Source organism: Augochlora pura, chromosome 10, assembly GCF_028453695.1.
Source record: "Augochlora pura isolate Apur16 chromosome 10, APUR_v2.2.1, whole genome shotgun sequence".
In the NCBI taxonomy this organism is placed as follows: domain Eukaryota; kingdom Metazoa; phylum Arthropoda; class Insecta; order Hymenoptera; family Halictidae; genus Augochlora; species Augochlora pura.
The window spans coordinates 6,588,890-6,615,702 of record NC_135781.1 but is presented as its reverse complement, the minus strand read 5'-3'; the positions used below and the strand labels follow the sequence as shown (position 1 = coordinate 6,615,702).

At 42.0% G+C, this 26,813-nt stretch overlaps 4 protein-coding genes across 8 annotated transcripts in view; 2 read left to right on the top strand and 2 right to left on the bottom strand.

Moving 5' to 3' along the window:
• Positions 1–1,136: 1,136 nt before the first annotated feature.
• Positions 1,137–4,405, top strand: Rnf11 (Ring finger protein 11). The gene is made up of 2 exons (XM_078192164.1): positions 1,137–1,887; positions 2,293–4,405. The coding sequence occupies exons 1-2, from the start codon at positions 1,753–1,755 to the stop codon at positions 2,692–2,694; spliced, it is 537 nt and encodes a 178-aa protein (XP_078048290.1). The 5' UTR covers positions 1,137–1,752; the 3' UTR covers positions 2,695–4,405.
• Positions 4,406–4,865: 460 nt separating this feature from the next.
• LOC144475844 (OTU domain-containing protein 7B) lies at positions 4,866–9,128 on the bottom strand. The gene is made up of 9 exons (XM_078192163.1): positions 9,000–9,128; positions 8,047–8,922; positions 7,484–7,715; positions 6,999–7,414; positions 6,554–6,925; positions 6,168–6,481; positions 5,882–6,040; positions 5,745–5,814; positions 4,866–5,682 (listed from the first exon to the last, which is right to left on the bottom strand). The coding sequence occupies exons 3-9, from the start codon at positions 7,695–7,697 to the stop codon at positions 5,581–5,583; spliced, it is 1,647 nt and encodes a 548-aa protein (XP_078048289.1). The 5' UTR covers positions 7,698–7,715; positions 8,047–8,922; positions 9,000–9,128; the 3' UTR covers positions 4,866–5,580.
• Positions 9,129–10,072: 944 nt separating this feature from the next.
• Positions 10,073–13,182, top strand: Gcs2beta (glucosidase 2 subunit beta). Its single transcript, XM_078193563.1, has 2 exons — positions 10,073–11,151; positions 11,224–13,182. Exons 1-2 carry the CDS (start codon positions 10,248–10,250, stop codon positions 11,877–11,879), a joined length of 1,560 nt encoding a protein of 519 aa, XP_078049689.1. The 5' UTR covers positions 10,073–10,247; the 3' UTR covers positions 11,880–13,182.
• A 671-nt stretch (positions 13,183–13,853) lies between these two features.
• Positions 13,854–26,813, bottom strand: part of LOC144476509 (uncharacterized) — a 135,418-nt gene continuing 122,458 nt past the window's right edge. For 4 of the 5 annotated variants that reach the window (XM_078193559.1, XM_078193560.1, XM_078193557.1 and 1 more), the window contains 3 exons: positions 18,442–18,502; positions 16,457–17,913; positions 13,854–16,150 (listed from right to left, as the gene is read on the bottom strand). In XM_078193559.1, the coding sequence (XP_078049685.1) occupies positions 15,731–16,150; positions 16,457–17,913; positions 18,442–18,502 (1,938 nt within the window). In that variant the 3' untranslated portion in view covers positions 13,854–15,730. Of the gene's footprint in view, positions 16,151–16,456; positions 17,914–18,441; positions 18,503–20,349; positions 20,491–21,417; positions 21,589–23,846; positions 24,163–26,813 lie in introns of those variants that run through there. The other variant, XM_078193562.1, reaches the window with a different exon arrangement.

Sequence of the window (26,813 nt, the reverse complement as noted above, 5' to 3'; positions counted from 1 at the left end):
ACACTGCGATGCATAAATATTGCAGCACCAAAGGAAGACGAATTAACCTGTTGATTGGGGAAGACGAGTCAATTCATGATTTCAATCATTCATTCATATGCGTCTACCGACCGACTCCTTTTTATTGTCGATTGTCTTTTTGCTGTCCCCTGTTCCTTTCTCTCTGAACCAATTACTAATCTTTATTGTACATATGGACGAGATCCGGCTTGGCGGAGCAATTCAGGCATGCACGAATTGATTTCAGTTGACTAATTACGTGTAATAAACCTACAACTGATTTCTTCTAGTAGACAATTTCTTATAGTAGACAATTTCAGTATACTTCAGTTACCGTATGAAATCAACAAATATTTACATCGAAGCAATAATTCAGTTATTTCAAAATATGTACAAAGCACTGAACAAAGGTCAGAACCTTGCTTCTGATGCCAGACGTATATCATATTTTTTCGCTCATCTTTAACAAGCCACTTTTTAATACGAGAATTCGTTGAATTTAATAGTTTTCTTGCGAATCATTTTATGAAGAAATGAAAGATCTACATGTACTACCTTTCTTGGAAACAGTATTAGTTTCGAATATCAGCATTTTTTATTACTCAATATTTATGATCATCGCTGTTCTGTTCATATCATAGTCAACTTCAGATTGAAGCAGTGCAGATCGAATCCATGTGATCTCATCAGGGACGCGTTGCGGAATATGTATTTAAAACATGCGCTCCTATAATTATGATTTTTTTTGTTATTTATTCCCCTCAGGCAATGACATCAGAACAATTTACCACGTGACCAGATGCATCATCAACAATGGCGGCGCAAAGTTCACGGAGATTGGTTCTTGTGCCATCTACCTAAGGAAAGCGAAAACTATTAGCCAAACGAAAAATTGATTAAAAATATCTATAACAATATTTAATAATTATTTCTTTTTACAACTGATCTAGTTCTCGAAGCTCTCGTTCAATCTCAGAAACAGAAGAGAATACAAATATATGTTTATGAGTTATCGGTAATATAGGGCACGACACGAAGCAAGTATTAAAACATCTGTTAGATGATTGGATCGTATGTACAACATAAAGGATTTTTTTAAATTCTTTAAAAATCTGCTTGACGATCACATAGTCGACGACATGGCGGACCAATCGCGAATCCCTTGCCAAGTGTCTTTCGGATGGAACGTAGATACGATCTTTTGACAAGTTCTCTTTGTATCGTTTCTCGACGATTGGACGTCGAAAAATACAATACGACCTCGGCGACGAATCACGTCGAGGTACCTTTTACGCAGCAGAATGCAAGCAAAGTGATATTGTATATATGTATTAAACGTCCGAAGAACGTAGCACTCGAAGAGAGATGTGAAAAGTGCTTTTTCTTCGGATCGTGCACACAGCCTGGCCAGTCTACGTAACTGGCCTGTTTTCCTTTCCGTCGCGTTTCGATAAATGCGTAGAGAGTCAGCTGTGGTTACGGATACGTGACGAACGATGTATCGCTGGTGAAGGTTCTTGCGCCACCTTATTTTGACGCGAGAATCAGCGACTGTCATCCGTTCGACCAGGACCAGGACGGATCTCTGTAGCTGGAAACGTAGCGAAAACAGCGCGATTTACGATGGGGACAGGACTCTTAATATCCTAGGTCGGAGTTGTCGCGATTCTTGAATCGACGCTGGGATATATTTACGAGTCGAACGGTGCTACGAGTGGAAAGTTTGTTCGGAATCGACGTTTACCCATCAAAATGGGAAACTGCTTGAAATTCTTGCGGGCTGGTAGCAGTCAACAGGACAATACTACGCTGCTGAGCAACAATTCTGATCCTGTGATGCCTGACGGCTTGCCGCAAGAGGACCACGGACATTCAATATCTTATAACGTAATTGCCTCGTTTCCTTAAATTACGTCCGATTTCAAACTTCGTAGAGTATAGACAGTGTTTTGCGCGTTCCTAATTTCTCTGTTTATACGATATCGAAAACTACAAAAATATGTATGTGATTAAAAAATAATTTGCGTTCAAATAAGATGTACATATTTTGCAAAAATTAATATAAACTCTTAATTAGTAAGGCAAACTCTGTTAGTTTGCAAACAAAATTTTAAACAAATAATGATTCGATTCCATTTGTTACAAGTAAAATTTTGCAATGCAGTTTGTCTCATTTTATTTATTACAGTATACAAATATTGTCAATTATAAACCATATTACAAATCACTTTGCTAATTAAGGATTAAACTTGTAATTGTCAGTAAGATTCTAATTTATTCTGGATGTTGTAGTTTGTCAGCTCTTACTATCCACCAACCGGTGGTCTTCTTAATCATCGGCCACCTTATCAATCAGTCACCTTGGACATAGGCTATGGAATTGGTGTTGGAGTTACAGTGGGCCGGAGTGATGAAGTCAGTTCATTGAGTGAAGAGGAACTACGCGTACGAATTCTAAAACGTCTGGGAATGATGCAGCATTTGCCTCTGCGCGAATATGATGGAGCCAAGAAAGAGGATTGCGTAATATGCATGATGGAGCTAGTGGAAGGACAACAAGTGCGTTATATGCCCTGTATGCACACCTATCATGCGGTTTGTATTGACGATTGGTTGAAACGTTCGCTAACGTGCCCATCGTGTATGGAACCATTAGACGCTGCCTTGATTAGCTCTTACCATCCGACCACTTAACGCCTTAAAAGCGAAAAATTGGAGTAGCTAATCAGTAATCAAATTATTCTATCATGGTAAAGAGTGCAACTGGGAAGAACCGTTAATATTACTGTCGCATATAATGGCTTCCAAACTAGTGAAGGGGCCTTCTCTCGTTAATGGCCAATTATATTTGCCATTGTATTCAACGTATCCGAGCACGTGCTGAGTAATAATAATAACTTGTATCATAAAGAGTTGCAAACGTCTTCTGTGTAGGTCATTCCCTCTTACAGGGTAATGTTCTCCCAAGTGGATCATTGCAATAACGAATACGGTGTATTTAAAGTCGAAAAGCAATCGCCATAGCCTATTAGTTTCTTTTCTCTGTGGAATCTAAAGTAGTTCTCTTGTTTTCCTACCGCTAAAAAAAAGTATTTTTTGCTAGAGCGAGCCGAGTCAATTTATCGAAAAAAGGAGTGTAAAGGATGTGTCTCGCAAAAGATCTTTTAAGTTTAAACAAAAGTAGTACCGCTACTTGACCCTTGTTGTTTGGTTAAGTAGTGATAGATAATTAAATATATAAACACCCATTGTGAATATCGTGACCGATAACGATGTACTACAAGATATCACACTATGTATATTTTTAACTGTAATTCCAATCGTTTCATATTTTCAGATACTAAAAACAAAAAACATATTTTCAGATTATATGTATCTTTCGACGTACAAAGTTAATCTCGTTATTTTCAAATGCCGCCGCATCTTTTGTTTTAACGTAGTGAGAGAGAGAGAGAGAGAGAGAAAGAAAGAGAAAGTGTGCGTATATATGCGTGTATGCGTGTGAGAGAGATATATCGTTAAACGCGTGGACGATCATTTCTTCAAGTATTGAATGCAACGTGATCTAAAGAAACCTGATGAAACCAAAAAAAATTTGGGAAGGCTGTTATTTTATATTTCGATTTGTAAAAGCATATAAACAACGGGTTGCTTGAAATCGTACTTTTGTGTTACTATGTATCGAATACAGCCTGTATATTCTTTTTCATACATGTACACGTATTTGTTATACTGTATTCATGTCACTGAAACGTGTTTATGATCAACTATAATGTTGAACATGATCCGGGCGTAATTATAGGAAATATAAACCTGCGTATCAGATTGCAAGAGCTTCGGATGGAAGCAGCAAAGTCATTGATGTTTGGTCAAACGTTTAATTCTTTAATATTGACCGTACGATTAATGATGCTTAGTTGCGAATGAGCGACGAACTTTATTTTTATAGAAATTGTACACAAAAGTGTGTATCTTTAAACTTTTGTATTCTTAGATCCGACCATATTGTACTTCAACGTGACTTCAAGAAAATGTAATTCGGACTTTAGATTAGTCTAGGGTTCGATGAAATTCGGATTCGGACTTAACATTTAAATAAATAATCCATTTAACATGGAATTCGTGATAATAAGCGACAAGTCAGTGACTACTAATTTTTGTTTAGGAGGGATGATGAGGTGTGCTACATTACTGAGTCTTTAGAATAACAAAAAGGACCGGTAACGTGTTTCGAGTAAGTCAGATATTTGTATGTATATGTTAATTCACGTTTTAACATTTCCCGCAGAACACGAATATTTTTATGTTTTACTGAAGCTTCGCGTGTAATGTGACATAGTGATTTATTGACAAAATGCAAATATACAAATAGCGATTTAATACAAATATAAATATTTAGTAAGAATTGTTGCGTTTTCATAATCTCCTTTACGTAATGAAACATAACTGATAAATCAACTTATTCAATTCGTTCTCAGCATTCCAAATGTAAAGCAATCGAAGGTGTTATAAATAAACCGCCATAATTTTCAATTACACCAGCGATGATGGCGCCTCTTGCAGCAAAGTGTAGAATCTGTACAGCACCAATTAATATAGTGGAGAAACTGTTAGTTAAAATTGACTGTCGGTAATTTAACTATCAATTTCAGTCATTTCACCACTACGTTAATTGACATTGTGCAAACACTTAAACGAAGCGCGATTGTGTAGTAGAAGATGAAATGTTTATCTTACAGACATAACATGTGAACTTTCAAAGTTGTAAAATCTGAAATGAGGCTCTGGCTATCATTTTGAATCGTCTAAACTTAAGGTATTGTAGCATTAGTAAAAGTAGGATAGAGACAATCAGAAAGCGCAAGAAATAGAAAAATAGGTTTTATTTTCCACACAGCTTTACATGAACAATTAATTGCCAACAGGCATCGAGATTATACAAGCTAAACGGTCTGAATATCACTTAACACATCTCAGGATCGCGCTTCTCTAAATTATCCCGTTTTATAAAGCAAGTGATCAAGCGCGATCAATTTATACAAAGCATTATATTAAAAGCAGTGGAGGTAGACGCGAGGGTAAACAGATCCCCATCGCAGCATTCAAAGTTCGAGTATTATCGAGTTGTACCTCTCTTCTTTCATTATTTGCATTAATTCTGCGCGATAGAAGGCACGTACAGAAAATCGTCATGATATATATATATATATCTTTGTGAAAATACTGATTCATCATTACTTGAAAATATATGTATCTCTTTTGGGACTGGTCTGATGTTACAAGCTACGCGTGAAAGGCATTTAGTGTGTGTATATTAGTCAAAGAGAGAATTGAACCCTGTACATCTGATATGCTTTCGAAAGAGATCGAATATCAATGAATAACAAAAATAAAAATTTCATTCGTAAAACAAAAATATATGAGTCGATGTAACAGGAAGAAGAAGAACATCTGACAAATCGATTATTTCTCTTAAACTTCACTTTAAAATGGCTAGTGTTAAATCTAAGTCTGATTATAGATGATTTAATACGAACAATATTAGAGTCATTATTGTCATGCGCAGCTGAGTTGTAATCCTCAGCGGTATTGTTGATTCGCCCAACACTGTGAACAGTAGTAGTCATTCTCTGCCGAACCGAAGAATTGACATTCTTCGTTGCGACATTCTTTAACAATAGCCTGAAATAATCCTCAAATTACTCAACTCCGTTCTTAGAAAGATTCATTCATACAATACATACCCCCAAACTGCTGTTCCACCGTTCTGGCCCCGGTTTTCCGGACGATGCTTGATTTTTGTAAAATGTGGACCTGCAAACAATACTCATTACAAAACTCCGTTAAAATAGGTTGACAATCCCATTTTAGTTCTGCATACCTTGATAGATAAAGCGTGCGATCCTTGTTTGTATTAGTGGGCAGCAGTTTGCTGACGCTGGCATGACTTCCTCGATCGCTGGCAGCATAAAATTTCGACTTGCCTGCACCGTAATTCAATTCGCTGCCGGTATCGTCCACTTTATGATCTTGTAGGTATCTACAACATATTTGATCTATAAGAAAAAAGTAATATTTCAACTTAACTCTCGGAGGACAGACTTTTTTATCTGAAATTGCTGTCATCCGAAGATTCAATACAACATTAGAATGTGGTAATATAAAACCTTGCGTGAGCACATTGAAGATAATTCTGAAGCATCTGATCCACGTACTGATGACGCCTACTTCTGATCCTTATACATAGCAAACCTTCCGTCGGAAGTCCACCCCCCGTTGATGGAAGGCTCTTTGGTCTCTTGGTTATAGGCCATAATTTCTTGCTAACAGATTTTCCGATCGATCCAAACTGTTTTGCAACTTCTAACAATTGTTTCGCTGTTTTTGAGAATGAACCATCGGTGTCGGCTAATCTTTCAATTTCCTCACAGGTAAAATTTTGGTATTCACAGTCTAAATACTCTCGTAATAAGATCTCCATCTGAATAGAAACATTATGTAAATGTATTTGTATATAAAGCGCAAATACATTTCTAATCATGTCATCAATTACCATATCTTGTTGAAAATGAGATATGTCACGAGATCCTTCGTGCCAATCCCAATCGGGCCCAGGATCTACTGCGAAAAGGACAGGTAACAATTGCCCAGTGTCAGGATCGACTAAAGGTATGTTGACGCCTTCGCTGCAACGATCTTCAAAATCACTTGATCCGTCGACAATGACTAAGGGAGAAAAGTGGGCAGAATGGTACGCTAGAAGCAACGGGGTTCTATGACAACGAGATGCAGGTACTTCTAGCGGAAGGTATACACCTCCAAACGGAATTGGAGCTAAAGCTGCACCTTCTGCATCCTTTAACATCGTCTCTGCTATAACTATGATAGGCCTTTTTAAAGCATGAGCTAAAGCTAATACATGTACCTAGAAAATTGCGTGTGTTAGTTCGCCGTTCAGCCGGAATACACTAAATCAAAGAGGATAAAACATTACATACTTCCTCTAAGCTTTGATAAGAAGTAGCCGTCTGATTTCTAAAAATAGGAGAAGCCATATCTACAATGGTTTGCCATTCGGTCAACCATTCCGCATCCGTGTAAGATAGTCCCGCGGCTGCGTTCAAGCCCATTTGCCGCCATTTCCATCTTCTAAGTAAAGCATGTCTGTATTCTCCTTTTGCTAAAGTGTTATGCAATGCTTCCCTCAGTGTGAGAAGCCTATCATGAAAACCCCACATGCCAAGAGAGGCTGCATGTAGAAGGCAATTACCATCCCCAGATGTTGCCAATGGCCAGAGTACTCTGTTACTTCCATTTTTACCACCGCACCACCAATTCAAGCGACCAGCAGCCTCTAAAGATGTTAGGCATCCACCTTCAATTAAATCTTTCTCCAAAAATTGGCGAAAAGAATCTAAGAATATTTTTTCTTTGATTAGTAACAGAAAATAGATAAATGCAAATTAGAGCAAACATAATCTACCTGGATATACAGTCAGATCTGGAAGAGAGAATGTAAATTCTGGAGTGTCTAATGACCCTATTTGTGAACGAGCGTAGGAAACGATGGCTGCATTTTCAGTTGCTCTCGATATACCCCTGGCCAGTTTCTTTGTAGCACCACTTCCATTTTCCAAAGCATTATTGGAAGTTGACTCTTTTTCCAAGCCATCATATGGTGACAGTCCTAAGTTCATCACCCTGCTTTAATATACCTATAAATCAACATTTGATTTACTACTTGTGTAACGCAATTAACACACTTGTCAAATTGCAGAAAAGATCTATTTATTTAAATGAGCAAGAGAATAGAAAACAATAGCAGTCACTGGAAATTACATACTATACCATGCATTAAACAGTCAACATCAACAAATAGAAAATGATCAATGCAAGTAATACAGGATTTCGATTCTCGAGATTACGAAATATCGAAAGCGACTAAATTCAGCGATGGATGCGCGACCGCTGTACACATAAGTAAGTATATGTATACAATAATATGTGTGTACGCATCATACACGCAATTAGTTAAAAAACCCAAACCTTGGCCCGTATGTCGAATTACAGCAATGGTACACGGTGGCGGAACGTCGTTAAATGGTATTCTAATTGGCTTTCAATGCGTGAACTGCTCGTACGTTTTCTCATATTTCGAAGCCTTTCCGTGGAAGGCTGCCTGCGACGTATCGGCAACGACTGAGAATGTGTTTGCAGGAGTTGTGATCTAAACACAACATAACCTAGAGCAACGACAGCCTTTGAGAACTGTGGCAGCCGAGTAGGAGGGCGTAGAAGCAAATTATTATTGTTGCACACGGAAATCACCGTGAAACTTTAAACCGGTCACATGTCAACTCGACATACGTGGACATACTGCCGTTCTTATTTACGCAGTACCGTGCCTTTCCATTGGCAAACAGGCTCGCTCGACCGTCGCGGCACGATCGGTTTCAAAACTCAAGAAAACATTATAAGACCACAGCGAACCGTACTTGACATAATGCACCGCACTACACTATGTTCGCTAGAAATGCGATGTTTGACCTTGAAACCATGAAATAGGCGCGTACACACCTATCCACCTACACCGACGGATATGTACCTATCGCGCTTATACAGGGTGATCGAGAATTATCGACAACTTGCTTCCCATTTATCGGCACTCGTAAGCTACTTGCTGACTTAAAATAGATTAAACCAAATAAAACATGTACTTTCCGCACATATGTCAGATGGAACTTATAGCTATTTTGTAAAATATTGAGGTGTCTAAATATTTTGGTACTGGCAACAATGATTCTTGTCATCTCTTATATTCGTCATACGATACCATGCAAAGTCTAACTCAACAAAACTCATCCGTTCTGTAACAGCTGTTTTTAATACAGCGCTAATGCACATAGTGACAAAACGCTGAAACTGATAAACAAAATTATCAACCGTTAAGATTGGCCAACAGTTTTGTCACTATCTTAATTAATGCTATGTATGTATACCTCTGAATTGAGCACCGTAATTTTCCCATAAGGGGTGCCCGACACGTTGGCGTAATTTGCTTGGTATGTGTCACTGGTTAATAGTTTGAGTCTTAATTCAGGAACCTTTTCATCCCTACCATTCTATTGCGCATCCCCATTTACGCAATTACCTAAAAAAGAGAATGGTAAATGATGAAGAGAGAAAGAATGAACCCAGTGAGCACTATGAGTGAGGGTACGCACGGAAACATAGCCGTCACAATTTTCCATGCTTGAAGAATCGCTCTTCATGTGCTGGCGCTCCATCTGAAACACCCCGCGAAATATTCAACTTGTACTTCTCGCTTCGTAGATTTTCACCTACATATTCCAGTAAATTGCAAACGTTTAAATATACCTTAAATATGTTGTAATTTTGACCTAGAACTGTATTACACTGATCTGATGCAAATCTTCCCTTTATCTGCTTATGTTTTCTCTAAAGTAGCTGTAAATCTGTGAAATCTTGTCATCGGAATATACGATCTGCATCATTTGCAATTCGCTGACAAATGTGGTCGGGTATCCTGCGAAGCTAAAAGTACAAGATGAATATCGCGCGGATATTTCAAATGGTGCTGCAAGCATAGAGATGCACGAAATATGTATTACCGCTGGCACAGTGAAGTGAGAGAAGCTATATGGGACAGCTATGTGACTCTTTTCGCATGCGATAGGCTGATGTTCTGTTGCTTTGCACATTCAGTATTTCCGTTCTTTATCATTAACTATGAGGGCAACACTGTTCAGCTGTGAAATATCAGCCAATCACAGGTTAGCAATTCACTGCATTCTGTCGCTTCAAGAGCCTCGTTGCCCTCGGATATTGTTCTTGAATTGAGAGATTACTCATTGGCGCTGTACGGATTCTATATGGAGGAGCTTCCCAAATATGCCACGAGAGGCACCACTATCGTTCGTCTACGCAAATGATTCCTTCCAAAATATACATTGTGTTATCCGCGAAGGACGGCAACAATTATTGATGCTTAAATAAGAAATAATATTTGAATGTGTGCTGTGTCATATCTTATGTGTGTAGTCTATGGACGGTTCTTCAAATTCATGTGTATACCGTATTTCGGAGTGTGTGCGTGCGTGTCTGACTCGTGCCTTACCGTTTGAACCTCAAAGACCGTTCGTTTTTTATCAGTAATATTTCAAACGGATCACGAGCGAACAAATTTTCGGACACTATCATCGGGGTATCGCATAGAAAAAGCGGCGATGACTCTTCGCAAAGTATGCTTGGCATTTATTCTGTCGGTCAGTCTGTTGATGCGATTGGGCCACGTAGCCGGCTCCGAGGTGTTGCAAATTCGTGGCATACCCACGTCAAGGAATTCACTGTTCCCGCCAGACAAGGATTATCAGTGTTTCGACGGAAGCTTGTTAATACCATTTTCGTGGGTAAACGATGACTATTGCGATTGTGCGGACGGGAGCGACGAGCCGGGCACTGCTGCCTGTAGCAACGGCATATTTTACTGCGAGAACACCGGGCATAAGTCCCTTTATATACCCTCCACCTGGGTGAACGACGGTGTCTGCGACTGCTGCGACACCTCCGATGAATACAATTCAGGTAAGGAGTGTGTAAATAATTGCAATGAGCTTGGCAGAGAAGCTAGATTGGAGCAGCAAAAAGCTGAGGAGTTGATGAAAGAAGGCAGCAAGATAAGGACAGAGATGGTCTCCACGGGTAAGCAGCTCAAGACCTACTACCAGGCCAACCTGGTGAAGCTTAGAGCAGATTACGAAGAGGCTGTTCTTGTTAAGAAGGAGAAAGAGGTGATGAAAACCCAAGCAGAAGAGCGGGAGACACTAGCATTAGAGAAATATAGAGTGGCTGAACCTGAACAGCCTACGGTAGAAGAAGGTGAAGGAGAAGAGGAGAAGGAACTGCAAGATTCAGAAATTGAAGATTACTTCAAATTATTGGATTCCGATGAAAGTGGTACCATCAGTGTCATGGAATTGAGAAGCAGAATAACATTTGACAGAGACAGGAATGGAGTTGTGTCTGAGGAGGAGGCACTCTTTTTCCTTAATAACCAGCAAGAAGTAAATCTCCAGGAATTCATGGACTATGCTTGGCCTCTCATCAAACCCTTCCTTATGTTGGAACAAGGTTGACCATTGGCAACAAATATTTTATATTTATCCAGATTTATACATTATTATAACTCAACTGTTCTTTCAGGTATGTTTAAACCAGGTGATCAAGAGACAGAAGAAGAGGAGGGTCACGAAAGCACAGAAGAGCCACTAGAGCACGAAAAAGAAGAGGATGAGGATGGCGAATGTGATGGAGGGACAACCGATGCTCAAGAAAAGCCTGAGTCCTCGATTCAATATGATGAAGAAACCCAAGCTCTCATCGACGAAGCCACAACTGTCCGAGAAGCTTACCACTCGGCGGAGAAGTCGGTAAACGATTTGCAGACGGAGATTAGGAAGCTCGAAGAGAAAATGGATCGCGACTACGGCACCGAAGAAGAATTCGCGCCTCTAGATGGGGAATGTTTTGAGTACACGGACTTGGAGTACGTTTATACCCTGTGCATGTTTGGCAGGGCAACGCAGAGGTCGAAATCCGGTGGAAGCGATATCATTCTAGGCCACTGGTATAATTGGGCCGGACCTGATGGCCATAAGTACTCCAGGATGAAGTATGACAGAGGTTTAACTTGCTGGAATGGCCCAGCCCGCTCCACCATGGTGACGCTCACCTGTGGCAAAGAGAACAAGCTAATATCAGTGACAGAACCCATGCGCTGCGAGTACGCTATGGAGTTCTCCACGCCGGCTCTGTGCAATCCTAACTTAGAGGCCGCCGACACTCACGACGAGTTGTAAATCCCGTGTCGCGACTTGTGCTAGTAAATACGAGATACAGATGAGACACTGCAACTTCAAAGCGATATAAAGCGTAACCGATGCAAGGATAGATAACGGCTGCGACAGCCAATGATCCGTTATCAGGCCTGTTCGCGTGAAAGCGTCTTAACGCTTGCAATCAGTTTTAACAAATAAAAAGCGGTTCTCCGACGATCTTCGCAGTCTTAACAGTATGTCAGGATTTGTACTTGCAAGCGTTTATACACTTTCATGCTAATTGCCAACAAATAATGAAGTTGTTATATTCCAGAACAAAAACACACGAATGAACCGATCCCATGGTCGTAGTTTGCACAACGTTTTTTACTGTCAACGATAAGCACAGCCGATAAGAGCTGCTGAGAGCCTAGTCATACCTTGCGTGTTACGTAACAGAAGAGTTCCAATCGAATACGCGCAAATGGTTATTCGTATTTGCCCTCTGGAAACCCCTGATCGTGTTACTTGAACAAACCAGCCTAATCCGCTGGTGACAACCGTTTTACATTTTGCGGTCCGCTGAGTGCCCATTTCTTTGTTAAATCGACCGACACCGCGAATTAAGAATTGTAAACAATTACAACAATCGCCATTCCGCTAAAATTTGAAAGAATCGAGACAATGGAATTGGTCGCTCGTAAACATTTACGAAACAGAAAAACACGTTGCTCAATTAACAATAATTTTTTCTAGCATTTGTTTACTCAGTGATTTATGAAATGATAAATATACACAAAAATTTATCGTGCAGAGGTCATCTCAGTTTCTCTTGCTCCTGCATGGTACCGTTCAACAAATACCGAAATGGCGGACCGAAAAGTGTTGACCAACGCCAGGATCTGTATCTCAACCGTTAAAGTTTGTTAGAATCGATATACTATTTCCGTGATACGCGAAAAATCGTTAACCGCCGATCCATTGTGTGTGTTGCCGTTGCATACATTCCTGCTCTTTTTCTACGAGAAATTTTTGTACCGATTGTTCGCGGATCAAGCATTGTTTTCCGTGAAACTCTCCTAACCGGTCACTGTCGTGTGTGTGTATGTAAACACGTATGTTCACGTGCGTGTACTGTAGAAATATTGTATTAAAAAAAAAAAACGAAATGAGAATGCGGTAAGTAATAAAAAAGAGAAAAGAAGAAAGGAAGAAACGCGAAAGCACCTGTATTCGAATGATCATCAGTGAACATGAAGGTATTTTGTAATTTTTTAAAGGCGTGTCGGCGTGCGCGCCGGAATATGCGGGTTCAATAAAAAAGGAAAGGAAATTCTGTAATTCACGATGGCAGCTTTATTTACATTAATAACGTGGCGATTTGCTTTTTCTGTGTTACGTGTAATATATATATTTATATATATATTCCTCTTCAATTATGCGAGTTCTTGTAACGTTATAGTGACAATCATCACATTCGTTTATCTTTCTCTCACTTTCTCACTCGCACGCTTCCTTTCTATATTTATATCTCGTTAATCTAAAACGATCTACAACGGTATCTTTTGGATTCTGACACGTTTACAATCAACTATATAGACGACGAACAAAAGACATAAAGAAAAGAAAAGGAATTAGGACTGGGACTCATGAATAGACTGCGGTTCTCTATGCAAATCGACATGTTCCTTCTTCTTCTATGAATTTAGATAACTTGAAGAGAGTACAACAGCATTCGCTGTTTTATATTTCATGCGCTTACTTTTCCGTGATAAACGCAAAAGTCCGCATTCTAACGTAATGAACATTCCCGCGCGATCTATCCAAACAAGTTCTACGCCCATCCGATTCCTCGGAACTTCATTAAGGCACTTCAAAAACGACAATCTCATCTTCTCACTTTTTTTTCTCCATGTTAACGAAAATCGATATTGAGATCGTGTTTTCTCGACACGAGACATCCTAAAAATCACTCTCAGATTTTCTACCCCTCGAAAAACGGATTGATCAAACGCGAAGCAAAAGAATTATCTTATTTATTTGTAGACTACGGATTCTATGAATTCATGACAAAAATACTGCTATCATTATTTTCAATTCATTGAAATCATTAAGAAAATAAATATACATATGAATACGCAGCATTTTATCTTGCAATTTATACGACATTTAAAAGACAGCTTTTATTTTGCATAAAAATCCGCAGTTTACTTATTTATCTTAGAAACAATTCTTACGTTTTATGATTTCGTACTTTTTTTTAATCTTTCCGCAATAAAAAATAGTAAAGTTATTTACCCATTTCATTGGTGTATCGCCGCTGAATTGATTCACACCAACTGATAAATGAATTCGAATTTTTCCGAGGATCGGACGAGGATTAGGTAAAATTTTTCTCTTGTCATTTGCGAGACTTTTGTAGACTCTGTAAACCGATTCCCATCTGTGCGATCTATAGTTTCCGAGCGCGAGGACAATTTTAAGATTGGAGAAGATTCTTCAATGATTGATGTCTAGCGACAAATTCGACTGGGAAGCTATAGGGTGAACGAACAAGAAACGGCTTATGATCATCGCTCGCAGAGAGTTTCTCTGTCGATTTCGCGCGTCGAAAGTTCCTACATAGAAAGTACCGAATGGAAAGGCAACATTTTCCAAAGATTACTCGAACGTCTCAACATACCCTGTTTTCATTTCGATAAGACATCATCGTTCCTCTTGCTCGTGATAATGATAGGGGAGGCTTGGGCTTGTTTCTTTTTTTGTTTAATGGATTTACTTGATATTATTTACAGAACGAAACGATACACGACATTTATCTGTGCCTCTAAACTACTGTACAACAAGATCCACGAAACGCTAGGCTTTCTACAAGCCATTTCCCGTCGAATCGCAGAGAATTTGCCAACGGCAACTTTTGAATATTCTCTGCGATTCGACGCGGAACGGTTCCTACACGAGAAGAGTCGCGGATTCGGTAATCGCGATCTAATACTGGATCCGGAGAAGATCCGGTAACATCGCCGAACTACACGACCCTCGTTTCCCAATGGAAAATCGTTTAATAACTTCTCGTAGATGATCGCGCTGCCGTGCGCGTAATCGGATCGTTCGATTTCGAAATTGCTTCGAATGCGATCGACAAACATCAACTTTCTACCGCGTGAGGAAAATAGAAATGATGGAACGTAAGCTTTTGCAAACGTAGTATTTGCTCGGAGGAGGACGACTATGTTAAAACTAAATTCAAGCTAAACAGAATGTCTCAAATTATTTTGATCGATTTATAATTAGATCAAATCAACGATCTTTCTTCTCGACTACGAATAAATGTCGATTTAGAGTTTTTCTTACAACCAATATCGTGTTTCGCATTGAATTCGTTGTGAAGTTGAACAAATATTACTTGCAGTTGGACAATGAACTGCAGATAATATCAAATATTACCTGCACGTTTTATAATATCTGTCATATATTCGTGTTTGATAGAAACCCATAACAATCAACCCAGTCTGCTCATAATTAAATTCTTCCGAATGGAAACTGAACTTTTTCGCGTTACAATCCAATGAATCTGGTAAGTATCGAAATTCTATAGTGATCGATCTCCCGAAGGAAAATAGAAAAGTATTTCGTTGCCATTAATACCCGTTTTGAGACGTTTTTCACGCACCCGGAACAACTGCACGGCAATGACAAATACTAACGTTTTCGTTTCAATACGCAACATCTCTCGACTTGTTCCCGGTCTTTGAGCGAAATTCCTCAGACTCCTCAGCAGGAAAGAAGACTAATCGTCTCTCGGATCGATCCGTTGGAAGCTATTTCCCTGTCGACGACGACGACCGAGTCGTCAAGGATTGACTTGAACGAGCGCGGCGCATCGCGCCAACTCATTTGCCTAGCTTCTCAAACATGATCAGTTTCTCTTTGAAGCTTTTTGTGTCGGTCGACACCTCCGATATGTTTCCGTTCAGCATGTTCTGTAAATCCTCGTCGTTCTTGCTGACCAGCAGGTTGTCGAAGATCATCTTGTTGTCCTCCTGTTGTTTGGCGACCGGCGAAGTCGGCTGCGAGCTGGTGATAGGCTTCTTCTTCGGATAGATCACCGAGCTGCGCTGGTTGTTCCCGTTGTCCGCCATTCTGGTCACTATCGTAATCGCCAACAACTGGTGGATGTCAATGTTCTCCTTCGACTCCGACGACTGTCGCCAGTAAAACTTGTCCGGCGAGATCAGCGACCTCGAGTCCTCCGTTCCGTTCGCCACTGGGATCTCTTCCGGATCCACGATGTTCTTGTTGCTCCACGAATTCTGCATTCAAACAAAATCTATTTAATTCATTGATTCTTACAGAGAAAATAACGACGGTGGGTCAGCAACCGAACTCTATTTGTGATTGACAGACAATTAATAATACCGGTAGTAACACTATCAAGATTCGAATTCGTCTACTCTTTCTTAAATGGTAAAGCGTTCAGAGTGCACAAGAGAACAGTATCTATAAATAAGTACTGATTTGCAAATAATATGTATGTATATTAGGTAGATGCCAACGATTGGTAGTCTTATTTGATGGAGACGCCGCATTTCGATTGTCGTTGTTTCGAAGATACTTACGCTCTTCTCACGTTTCTCCGTGACTGCATCGGCAGACTCCTCTTGCTTCCTGTCCTGGTCCAGGTCCCTCTCGAGGCTGTCGAGGGTTTCCGTGCTTTCGGAGGACTTGTTCCTCCTCTCGGAGTCTAGGGTATCTGTGCTACCCAGTTCCGAGCTCTCAGAGGACTTCTGAAGCCTGGACGGCTTCCTAACCGGCACCGGTCTCTTCTCCTCCTCTTGTTCATCCTGAGGCACTATGTCCACGTAGCTGGTGCTCGGTATTCTCTTCGGCGTCCTCCGGATCCTCCTATTCTCCAGTCTGTCGTCCGTCTCCAAATTATCGGAGCTCTCGGAGGACATCCTCTTCGAGGACCTCCTGCAGACCTTGCCGAAACCGTTGTCTCTGACGTTGTCCTCTTCCTCCTCGTCTTTGGTCTCGCTGACCTCGAGCATCTCGAAGCTCTCCGACGATTTCGAGATGCTCTTCGACAACCGCCTGCCTCTCGCTAGGTTCATATCCGACATGCTGCTCCTCTTCTGCAGCTCTTGGGCAGGGCTCGACTCGGTTTGCATCGTTTGCTCCAGGATATCGAAGTTCTCCGATGACTTTGATATGCTCTTCGAAGACCGCCGTGCCCGAAACTCGAAGCTGCTCCTCCTGCGTTCGATCGATTCGTCGCTGGCCAACGTCTCGATGGCTTCCAGGCTGTCGGAGGACTTGGAGACCCGATCGGTGGACTTCGAGATCGGGTTCAGCAGTCTCCGGACTACCGGCTTCGATTCTTCGTACTCCATCAGCATGTCGAAACCTTCACTGGACTTGGAGAACCAGCTGGGAGACACCTCTAGGCTATCCGGAGACTTGGATAATCGGTTCGAGGATCTTCTGCGCGGCAGCTTGGCCTCCAGTTCCTCGAAGGTCTCCGCGCCCTTCTGCACCCTAGCCGATGGCTTCCTGGCAATCGGCCATGCTTCCGGCCTCGGTTCCGCTCTCGGTTCCGGTCTCGGTTCCGCTCTCGGTTCCGGTCTTGGTTCCGGTCTCGGTTCCGGTCTCGGTTCCGGTCTCGCTTCGGGTTGTTCATCGTTCGTGTCAACGCTGGCGCCTGATGCACTGATCGCGTCCAAGCTATCCGGAGACAGCGAGGCTACGCTCGGCGGCTTCCTCGGCAGCTTTGACTCCAGCTCCTCGAAGATGTCCGAGTTCCTCGACAGCCTGCTCGAGGATTTTCTCGCCACCGACACCGTCTTCGGTTCCGTGGTCGTCGGCGACGACGCGCTGCTGCTGCTCGTGTTCACCTGCTGCGGGTCCAGGCTGTCCAACGAGTCTTCCGTGATCGTCGTGATCGTCGACGTCGGCGTCGACGATGTGTTGTTCGCCGCCTGCGGCGCCGTGCGTCGCGGTGGCCTCCGGTTCTTCGGCCGAACCGAAATCCGATGGTGGGCAGCCGTATGGTTCAGGCTCGCGCTTTCTAGCTGTGCTGCTCGGCAAACGAAGATCAGGTTAGTGTGTCGGCCGGTCTCTTTGCACGCGATTTAACGAGTAATTTAATTAGTCAGTTTCATTCGAGCAAGCGCGACGTTCGATCGAAATAAATATTATAGAGAGCTTCAAGATGCACGAAGAACTTCATTGATTGACTCGAATAAAGGATAACCCGCAGACAAAGGAACAATGCGTGCGGCTATCTTATCTATCGATTCGGAGTATCATCGGATGTTGACACAGTTTCCCGCCACGATCTTTATGCAACTACTGTAATTTCCCTGACATTGTCTCTCGGATTTTCCCTAAATAAAAATGTGACGATTTGATTAGAGAAAAGACGATTATTTCGGCCTTCCGGACTCGTTTTTATCGTCGTCGATTATCGACAACTATAAAAATGAGTCGCGAGGCTCGAATAATCTTTTTCTAAATCGTCCATTTTTGTCAGAAATTACAGTGCATGCTTCTGCGGCTTGCAACGAATTTTTTAAAAACGTTTCGATATCATGGGGATACTTACGTAAGTCTTCTTTGGCCCCGGGTATCACTCGATCGACCGAGTCCCTCGGCGATTTCGGGTTCTGCGAAAAGAAATCGGCATTACGATAGATTCGGATCACTGGATCGTGAACCAGTGGGTCGACTTTTGATTGGCCAACGACTCGGAAAACGATACCGCGGGAACAGTCTATATTTGGCTATTACGAGATTGCTAGAATACTGGTTTCGAAAGTCCACCATTTAGGGGGTGCAGTCAGAAAAATCGTTTAACCTTTTTTCATCGATTTTAACGGTCCCGTTGATTTGTCATCAGTTTCGCGGTATCGACGCTGTACAAAAGTCGGGGAACGTCGACGTTTTCTCTGGATATACAAATAGAACATCGATTAGCCAAACAGGTGACGAACACGTAGGTTCGCTGCTGACTTTTTATATGTGATAGAAATTTCCTTAATTTTTGGCTTAATACCAGAATATAATGAAACTTTTGTTGGTCATGGAATAATTATAATATGTCATGGCTATGCGTATAATGTAAACGTAATATCACGTATCACATAATGTTTATTTAACTTGTACTTTAAAGTGACTTTTAAGCCTTCGTACTCGAACGGTGGCTCTAATTAGCCATTAAAAGTTGCTAAATTATTTTTCAAATAAATTAATATGTTATCGAAAGGTGTGTATCTAATGAATTGTTAGAATCGTAAGTGACATGTCGATTTTGCAAACATATAGATAGCCTTACGTATGCAAGTACACGTATAATGCGTTCGAATAATAAACAATTTAAATGTCGCAGATTCGGATAATCGAGGTTGCGGTGTATTAGAAAAATGAAATGCGAGTCCGCTGCAGTCGACTCCCCGATGGCGGTAGCAGTCCTGGCGGCCCTAACGGTATTAAACCGCGACAGAGGTTAGGTGATTGGGTCCCAGGGCCCCGCGGCCAGTTAACCGCGATCGTTCGGAACCGGTTGCAGGTGCTCGTCGCTTTCAAAGACACTTCTTCGTTCTGGGAAAGGTTTCGTCGGCGTGTTCGCCCCCTGCAACCTGCGTCCCGGCAACCGGTCCTTATCATCGGGTCGCCGCGTAATTGCGCGCGCACACGGCCGTGCCCGTTCGACTGATAAACTTCACTTTCGACGATTTAGCAGCTGAAACACGACTTTACGCGACGCCCGGCCCTGGCTAGACGGGTTGAATGAGCAATCAAGACGACGGGGTTCCGCGATATCAGTTAATGTCACTGAACCTGGGTCCGCCGGGATCCTGAATTCGAACGAAAGTTGTTTTCCGGCGTCGACCGGCTTCTATCTATATGTATACGGTTGCTCATTTGAACGTGTCCGAACTGTTTCCAAATGTGATTCGACGTGTCTAGTTTCATTCGAAAATAGAAGACTGTCCCCTAAATGGTGTCTTCCCAATGTCAACGCGTTATCATCCGAAAGAGTATCGATACATTTCCAAGAATTTACTTTTCCAAATATCGTTACGCGTGTTTGCGAAAATGTCCGCAGTGCGACGCGGTCCGACCATCAATTACGCGATGGACGATAGGGGGTCGTCGCGAAGCAACAACCCCGATTACCTTGTTTCGCAACCGGTCTATTATTAGAATCTATGCAAACGAAACACGATGCCTTTAAAGCACACATAAGACCCAATTAGCCGAATCATTTTGCAGACGAGTTTCGACAGAATGTAGTTCAACCGCGGCCTACATCCATCCGTGACGCATTCTATCGTGCTCGTTCCATTCGCGTGTCCGCTGGTAAACCTCTTCCGCCATCGGTAAACGTCGGCCGCGGTTCACTTGCGTCGTCGACGATATCCGTGAGCGTTCGCGCGCGATCACCATCGGACGAGACACAATCGATCGGCTTCGGGTAGAACGATTCGATTTGCCGGTCGCGATCGATTACCTCGATCGTCTCCTCGATCCGCGGACTCGCCTCCTTGATCACCGGCGGGATCCTCTGTCTCGCTTCCGGCTTCAAGCGTGGCCGATCCTCGATCCTGCACGAAGGCCTAACGGGCCCCGTCGTGACGTCCTCTGGTTTATCCTATCGTTCAGACGAACACATCGAATCGTAAGAGGGTTGCGAGTCTACGTTACGATACATCGCGACGAGTTCTTACGTCGCGTTCGATCGTAATCGTTCGACGATAATACCGCTTACGATACCTTTCGAAATCGTTATGCATTTTGAAGCATCCGCGCTTTCTCTATATTATAGTACTTAGTCTATGGGGAACGTTTACGAAACGCGTTACAACCATCTTGCGATGTGATCGTATCGACTGTTAGATCATTAGCAACAAGTTCTGTTTTTAGATTTTCATGTTTTACTTTGTTGTATAGTTCGGTTTCTTTCAGATAATTCATAGGGTCTATAAACGTGTTTAATATTTCCTCACGGCGTCAATTTTGATCTTTGTTTTAGAAAACTCTTTGATACGCGTTAAACAATGAAAATACATTCGACAGTAGAACCCTGATTATTCTAACCAATCGCGAGAAATGGAATTCTTATCGATGTACGCGTGTACAGGGTGATTCACTAAATTTCGAGAAATATGAATGTTAAGAAGAAATTATTTCCACTGGAACGTGTGTCCCTTCGAACCGTGCAATCTGTTCTTCTACCATATTTCAATATCGTTGACGATAACGAAAATATTGTTTTGTAACAGGTTCAATGAATCACCCTATAAATTGTTACAGATTAAACTGTTCACATCGAACTGTGCTTGAACAACGATGAAATCGGACATCAAAGGATAGTCGAAGGTGTACCGTGCAACGTGCGCGGACAACCTTTTGCCGGACACTGTACGTCGAACCTGCGGCACGACAAATTTGACGATACGCGCGATAAATTGCGACTTGTACGCGGGATTTATTTGAACTGGTCTTGATTCGATCCGTCGAGGATCTAGATGGGATATCTTGTGTCCCTGTTAGTGTCGCGACGGATCCGATCGATTACCTCGATCGTATCTGCGCCGTTGTTCGCCGGCTGCTGCTGGTGCTCCTTCTTCCTGGCCTGCGGCGCGACGGTTCGTCTGCACTCTGGCCGAGGCCGAGGCCGAGGTCGATCCTCCATTTTGCAGAACGGCCTCATCGATCCCAGCCCCCTGCCGCTCTCCACGACCTTGTCCTTCCGGGTCGGATTCAACGCGATCATTTATTGTGCAATCGTCGCGCGGCCGATTTCCGTGAAATCCGCGAGCATCTCGTTGGTCAGGCTTTGCCGACGTTACGCGCTCGATTGCGTCAGGAACGCGGGGATTTAGTGACGCGCGTTCAGCCGGGTCGGATCACGGATACGGTGAAACTCTAGATCCCCGGGGCTCAAGGACTTCCTCCCGACCGAACGGGCTCTCGGACGGTATCGGTCTCGATGAAATTCACGAAAGGGATAGGTCCGCGAACGATATTCGACCGCGGACTTTCTTTTCTTCTCTAGCAAAAGTGGACCTCGTTCGGAGGCGACGGTACTCGGAGTTTCTAGTTGACCGATCGCACCGCGATTCCTTTCGCAGCCGCTTCGACTAGCGCGGTAGAACTTCGATTATGCCGATTCAAAGTTAATTTCTCTTTGCTATTAATATAATTAAAAAATTAACCCCTTGCCGACGTTAACGAGTCAGACTCGCGATGGGGATTTATAACAATAAGCTGTTAGGTATGAATGTTCATCCGTTATTTTTAGAAGGAATCTACTTTTAGTCTCTCGTCACCAATATTTAAACATTCGACTAGACGCAAGTACGCAATGATTATAATATTCCTTTTTCTTCGAAGATGTGAGCGCGATCGAAAATATTCCAATTGTAATAATTGTAAAGAAAATTGTACGGCAAGGGGTTAATTGAATAAAATATTTAAATAAAAAGAATCTGAATCGAGATTCTTCCACAGTTTCGTTGATATTATTTGGAACAATCGAAAGTCTAAATAATTCAGGTCGAGGAAAATCCAGTTCGGTTAATCGAGGTTTTACCGCACCGCTTCGTCCATAATAATTTCCATAATTTCCATAATAATTTCCATAATTTAGCAGAATCAAATTTTGTGTTTGATTTAGAAGAAATGGACAAGCTTTATATTTATTAGACCACGTGTGAAATTTTCATCGCAAGCGTGGATCATCGTTTTGGTGCAAGACGTTAAAATGACAATCTCTATACGTGTACAAGGTGTTCACGCAAAGTCCAATCGACGTTTTTCTTGCAATGCTAACAATGCAACCGGTATCTGTGCACTCTTTTTTATCTGCATCACTTTTCGAGATATGAAGACGACCTTTAATTTGTTAAACGGAATGCCACTCGTCTTGCATATTATACGAAAACGTATGCCAACAGGAATTCACACGTGTACGACATATTATACAAAGAATAACCTTGGTGAATATAAGATATAAAAAATACATGGCATCGCATTTAAAAAAATTGAAGATCATCTTTTAAAAAAAATAACGCAGATGAAGAAGATCGCAGACATCATTACATCGTTCGTAAAAGACGGTACAATTTTTCCCTCTTCCACTCTTTTTTCTAACGTTTACTATTTGCAAGAAAAACGCCAGGTAGATCTGGCCATGCATGTCCTATTTATTTGATGGAGATTGCTAAAAATCAATTAACGCGACGGCACGTGCATTTAAAAGTGCTCAGCGAAGATTTCTCTCCGAATTGTACATTTAAATGCAAATGCGTTTTTATTAAAACTTTCCTATACGACGGATAATTTTAACCTTCAACGTCTGTACACTAAAAATGTAATAAGTATTTTTGTAATTAATATATTTTATCGAAATTTTGCAGGAGTTATATTTATTAAACTATCAGAAAAACTCCAATAAATATATATATATTACAATGTGTAGAATAAAACCCATTGCACTATAACAACGAATCAGATTCGTGACCAATATTTCGTACACAATTTAATAAATACAATTGCCAGTATTTTCTATTAAATTGAAACAAGATTTGAATCTTCTGTCGTCAAAATTTCGGAATGAAAGTGAATTAAGACAATAAGGTAACAAAAATCCTCTTGTTCCATCAAGGAAATTATTGGGGATGGAAAAATATTAATTGACACAGTTTTGAAAGAGATCGTGAGTGCAAGGGGTTAAAATGTTTAGCGTTATCATACGAGTGGTTGCCACGAGATGAAATATCCTTCAAATATTTCCCTACAAATTGCATTTTTCACGAGAATGCGGACTCGCCGCGCGTTTCCGTACCGGCGTCACTTTCGTGACCGATTATTTCGCAACGATCGGCACAAAATAATAAAGTACAGCTCGTCGAACGCTATAAGAAGCAACGAAATGCTCGCGGATCCATTGATCGAGTCGAAATCCGCCGACGGAAGGATTTCCATGCGATCTTGACCGATTACCTCGATCGGCTTGCTATCATCCGGCTGGATCTTAACGGCGATAGTCTGCGGTGCTTCCGGTTTTCTCGAGCGATCCTCGAACATCCGCCTGATCGATCCGGGGATCTCGTACTCGACCTTCTCTTTGCACCCGTAGACGCCGATGCTGATCTTCGTGGTCGTCGGCACGCTCGGGAAGCTCTTGCATCGCGGCGTGTCCTGCTTCGTGCGATCTATCAGACGCCTCCTCTCGACCGGGTTCAGGTTCAGCTGCTCGATTATCGCCCGTATGTTCGACGAGATGCTGCCCTCGCGGTGTGACACCACCATGATGACGACGACGACGGGACGGCGATCCCCTCTCGGCTAGCGATCTATCGTTCTCTGTTCGCTAGACCGATCTCTCGCAGTCAACGGCATAGGGTGGGCCGAGCTCCGGTTCTGAGCTCGCGGACCCTCTGCAAATGGTTCACGAACGGTTCAAAGGTGATGTTCTCTCGGTTCTCGAGCTAGCAACGTCGTTTTGGGATCGTCAAGACACACTCGCAAGTTACGCAGACGATAGCGATACAGGGATTATGGTTACTGTTAATCGAGCAATTTTTAAAACGCGGTAACTTTTTTTCTGAAATGGACTAAACGACTTGAATTCTTTTAACTAATCCTTAGAGTACGGAGTGGGGGACTTTAGGTCCCCCAAGATTAGTTTTTCCTTAATAACTTCGTGAATAATTTCTTTCTCTCTTCTTCCTTTTAGGTAATCGAGTTCTACTTTTAAATTCTGTATAGAAACATATTAGTGGCATTCTATTATTAATTTATTTATAATTATAAGGTAAGCTTTTTCGATCGGGGGGCCTAACCCTTCGTACTTTAAGGGTTAAAATCGAATAGAATGCGATTAATAGAACGTTGTTTTTAATTTTTTCTATTGTCTGGTATGATGAATGAAAATTAAAAGCCTCCGCGATTTTTAATCGATACAGCTCGTACCAGATGGCTCGGATAAGAAAGTTAAAAATGGGAAATTTTCTTTTGTCATTCCAAGCAATAGAGAAAGTTATAAAAAGCATTTTAGTCACAGTCTAGTAGATTGGTTCCCCTATCATCTAAAAGAATTTAAGTGGTTTAGTCTTAAAAAACTATCAAGTCTTAACAAGCGTTTAAATATTAATCGTTGCCACTGTATCTGGACTTTAAATAACAGATTCGTTTATTGCCTCTATATCCGAAAGACTAACGAAGTCGGGAGTAGACGAGGACTATCACCAGTCGTTGAATCTTCGAGGAACAAAGCGAGAGTCGAGCCGTTTAAAATTGCAAGGAGATGTTCGAAGGTAGATAATGCGAGATGAATCTTGGCCAAATTGATACTTTCACTGGTCTTCGGCGAACCGAAGAACGAAATCGTCCCGAATGGGAGTTGTTTGTTCTGCCGGTGTTGGAAAGATGATACGGATAAAAGTGTAGGACCGATTCCCATCAACGCAGCCATGTTAACGCCCCCTCGCAAAAGTAGGGCAAACGCGTTTCCTTTATTGGCAGAAATGATCCCTCTCTATTGGCCGCAATTTCCAGGAAACAAGGGACTCGAGCCTGGCCGTTTGAAAACAAACAATGCCCCCCTGACAACGACACCGCCTAACTCCCACGTGGTCGCCTATCAGCTTCTTTCATTTTGTTTTCATTCCAGACTTTTGATTATTATCGGCTAAGTTTCGCGCTGAACGAAAGACGCGATTGATGGAGCAGACGACCAATCCTCCTTGCTCCTCGCGTCGATTGGTCTTCTTATTTGCCAATAGAACGACGAACACATGGCGCCCGAATGTTTTGGTCTTTTAACCCTTTCCTTATGGCAGTCCGCGCCGCCGGAGTGACGCCCCTGTACGGGTCACCGCGCCGCGAAGTGTACACTTTGCTCGTCAGTAGTCTTCGATATTCGGATTAACGTTTTTCAACGCCACTTTGCGATTGACTTGTATGTACACTCTTTTAGGAGCTACATAACAACTATTACATCGTATTATAGGAATACACATCGATTAGAGTCAACAGTTGATTATACGTCGACTTATATAGTCAACAAATAGGTCGTCACGCGTTCGCCGCCTATAGTCGGCACCCGTACCCACGGGTCGTCGCGCGTACGCCGCTTATCGCCGGCACCCGTAATGAAAGGGTTAATATACCAATAGAATGGCGAACATATGGCCGGTGAACGTATTGGTCTTCCAGTTTACCAATAGAAGGGAGTTTCGCAAGGATTGCATCATCTTTCCAGCAAGGGACTATATGAATTTTGTACAAATTATTTTGAAACATGGCATGATAATTTTTAGCGGCGTCTTAGAGTCGCCACTCAATCGCAAAGTGTTAACCCTTTGCACTGCGAGCCATTTTTCCTTCTGGTTTATAGTATTTCCATATTCCATGTAACCGAGTGCACTTTTATGCATACGTAATTGATTCTTGTAACTCATACCAACAATTTGTTAAATCTAAACTTTGCTGTTATAAAAATGATCTTGGGACGTAATGGAACAATTTTAGCGGTGCCTCAGAATCACCACTCGAGTGCAAAGGGTTAAATAATACTCTATATCTTCCTATTTTATTTTGAAACGTAAACCATAAATATCTCAACTTTAATAAAAATGGACTTGGATCACTTTCAAAATAGACGATTTAAATGTCTCACTGATTCCGAGAAAAGCTCCGATCCATGAAACCGTTAAAGATCGTCGAAAAAAGAGCCGACCGCCTACGAAAGAGGCGATTTTCGAAAACGGAATATCGCCAGCGCTTTCGCGGTAATCGTTTCGGTCGATTCACTTTTTCAGAGGTTGTCGCGGAGGTTTCCGCGAAGAAGCTGACATACTGAGAGAAGGATTACATCGCGTCGAAGCCACGTCCGCTCGCAATGCAATTTACCTACGGGAGACACTTTCGAGCTGTTAAACGAAGATTAGCCCGATCGTCGAAGAA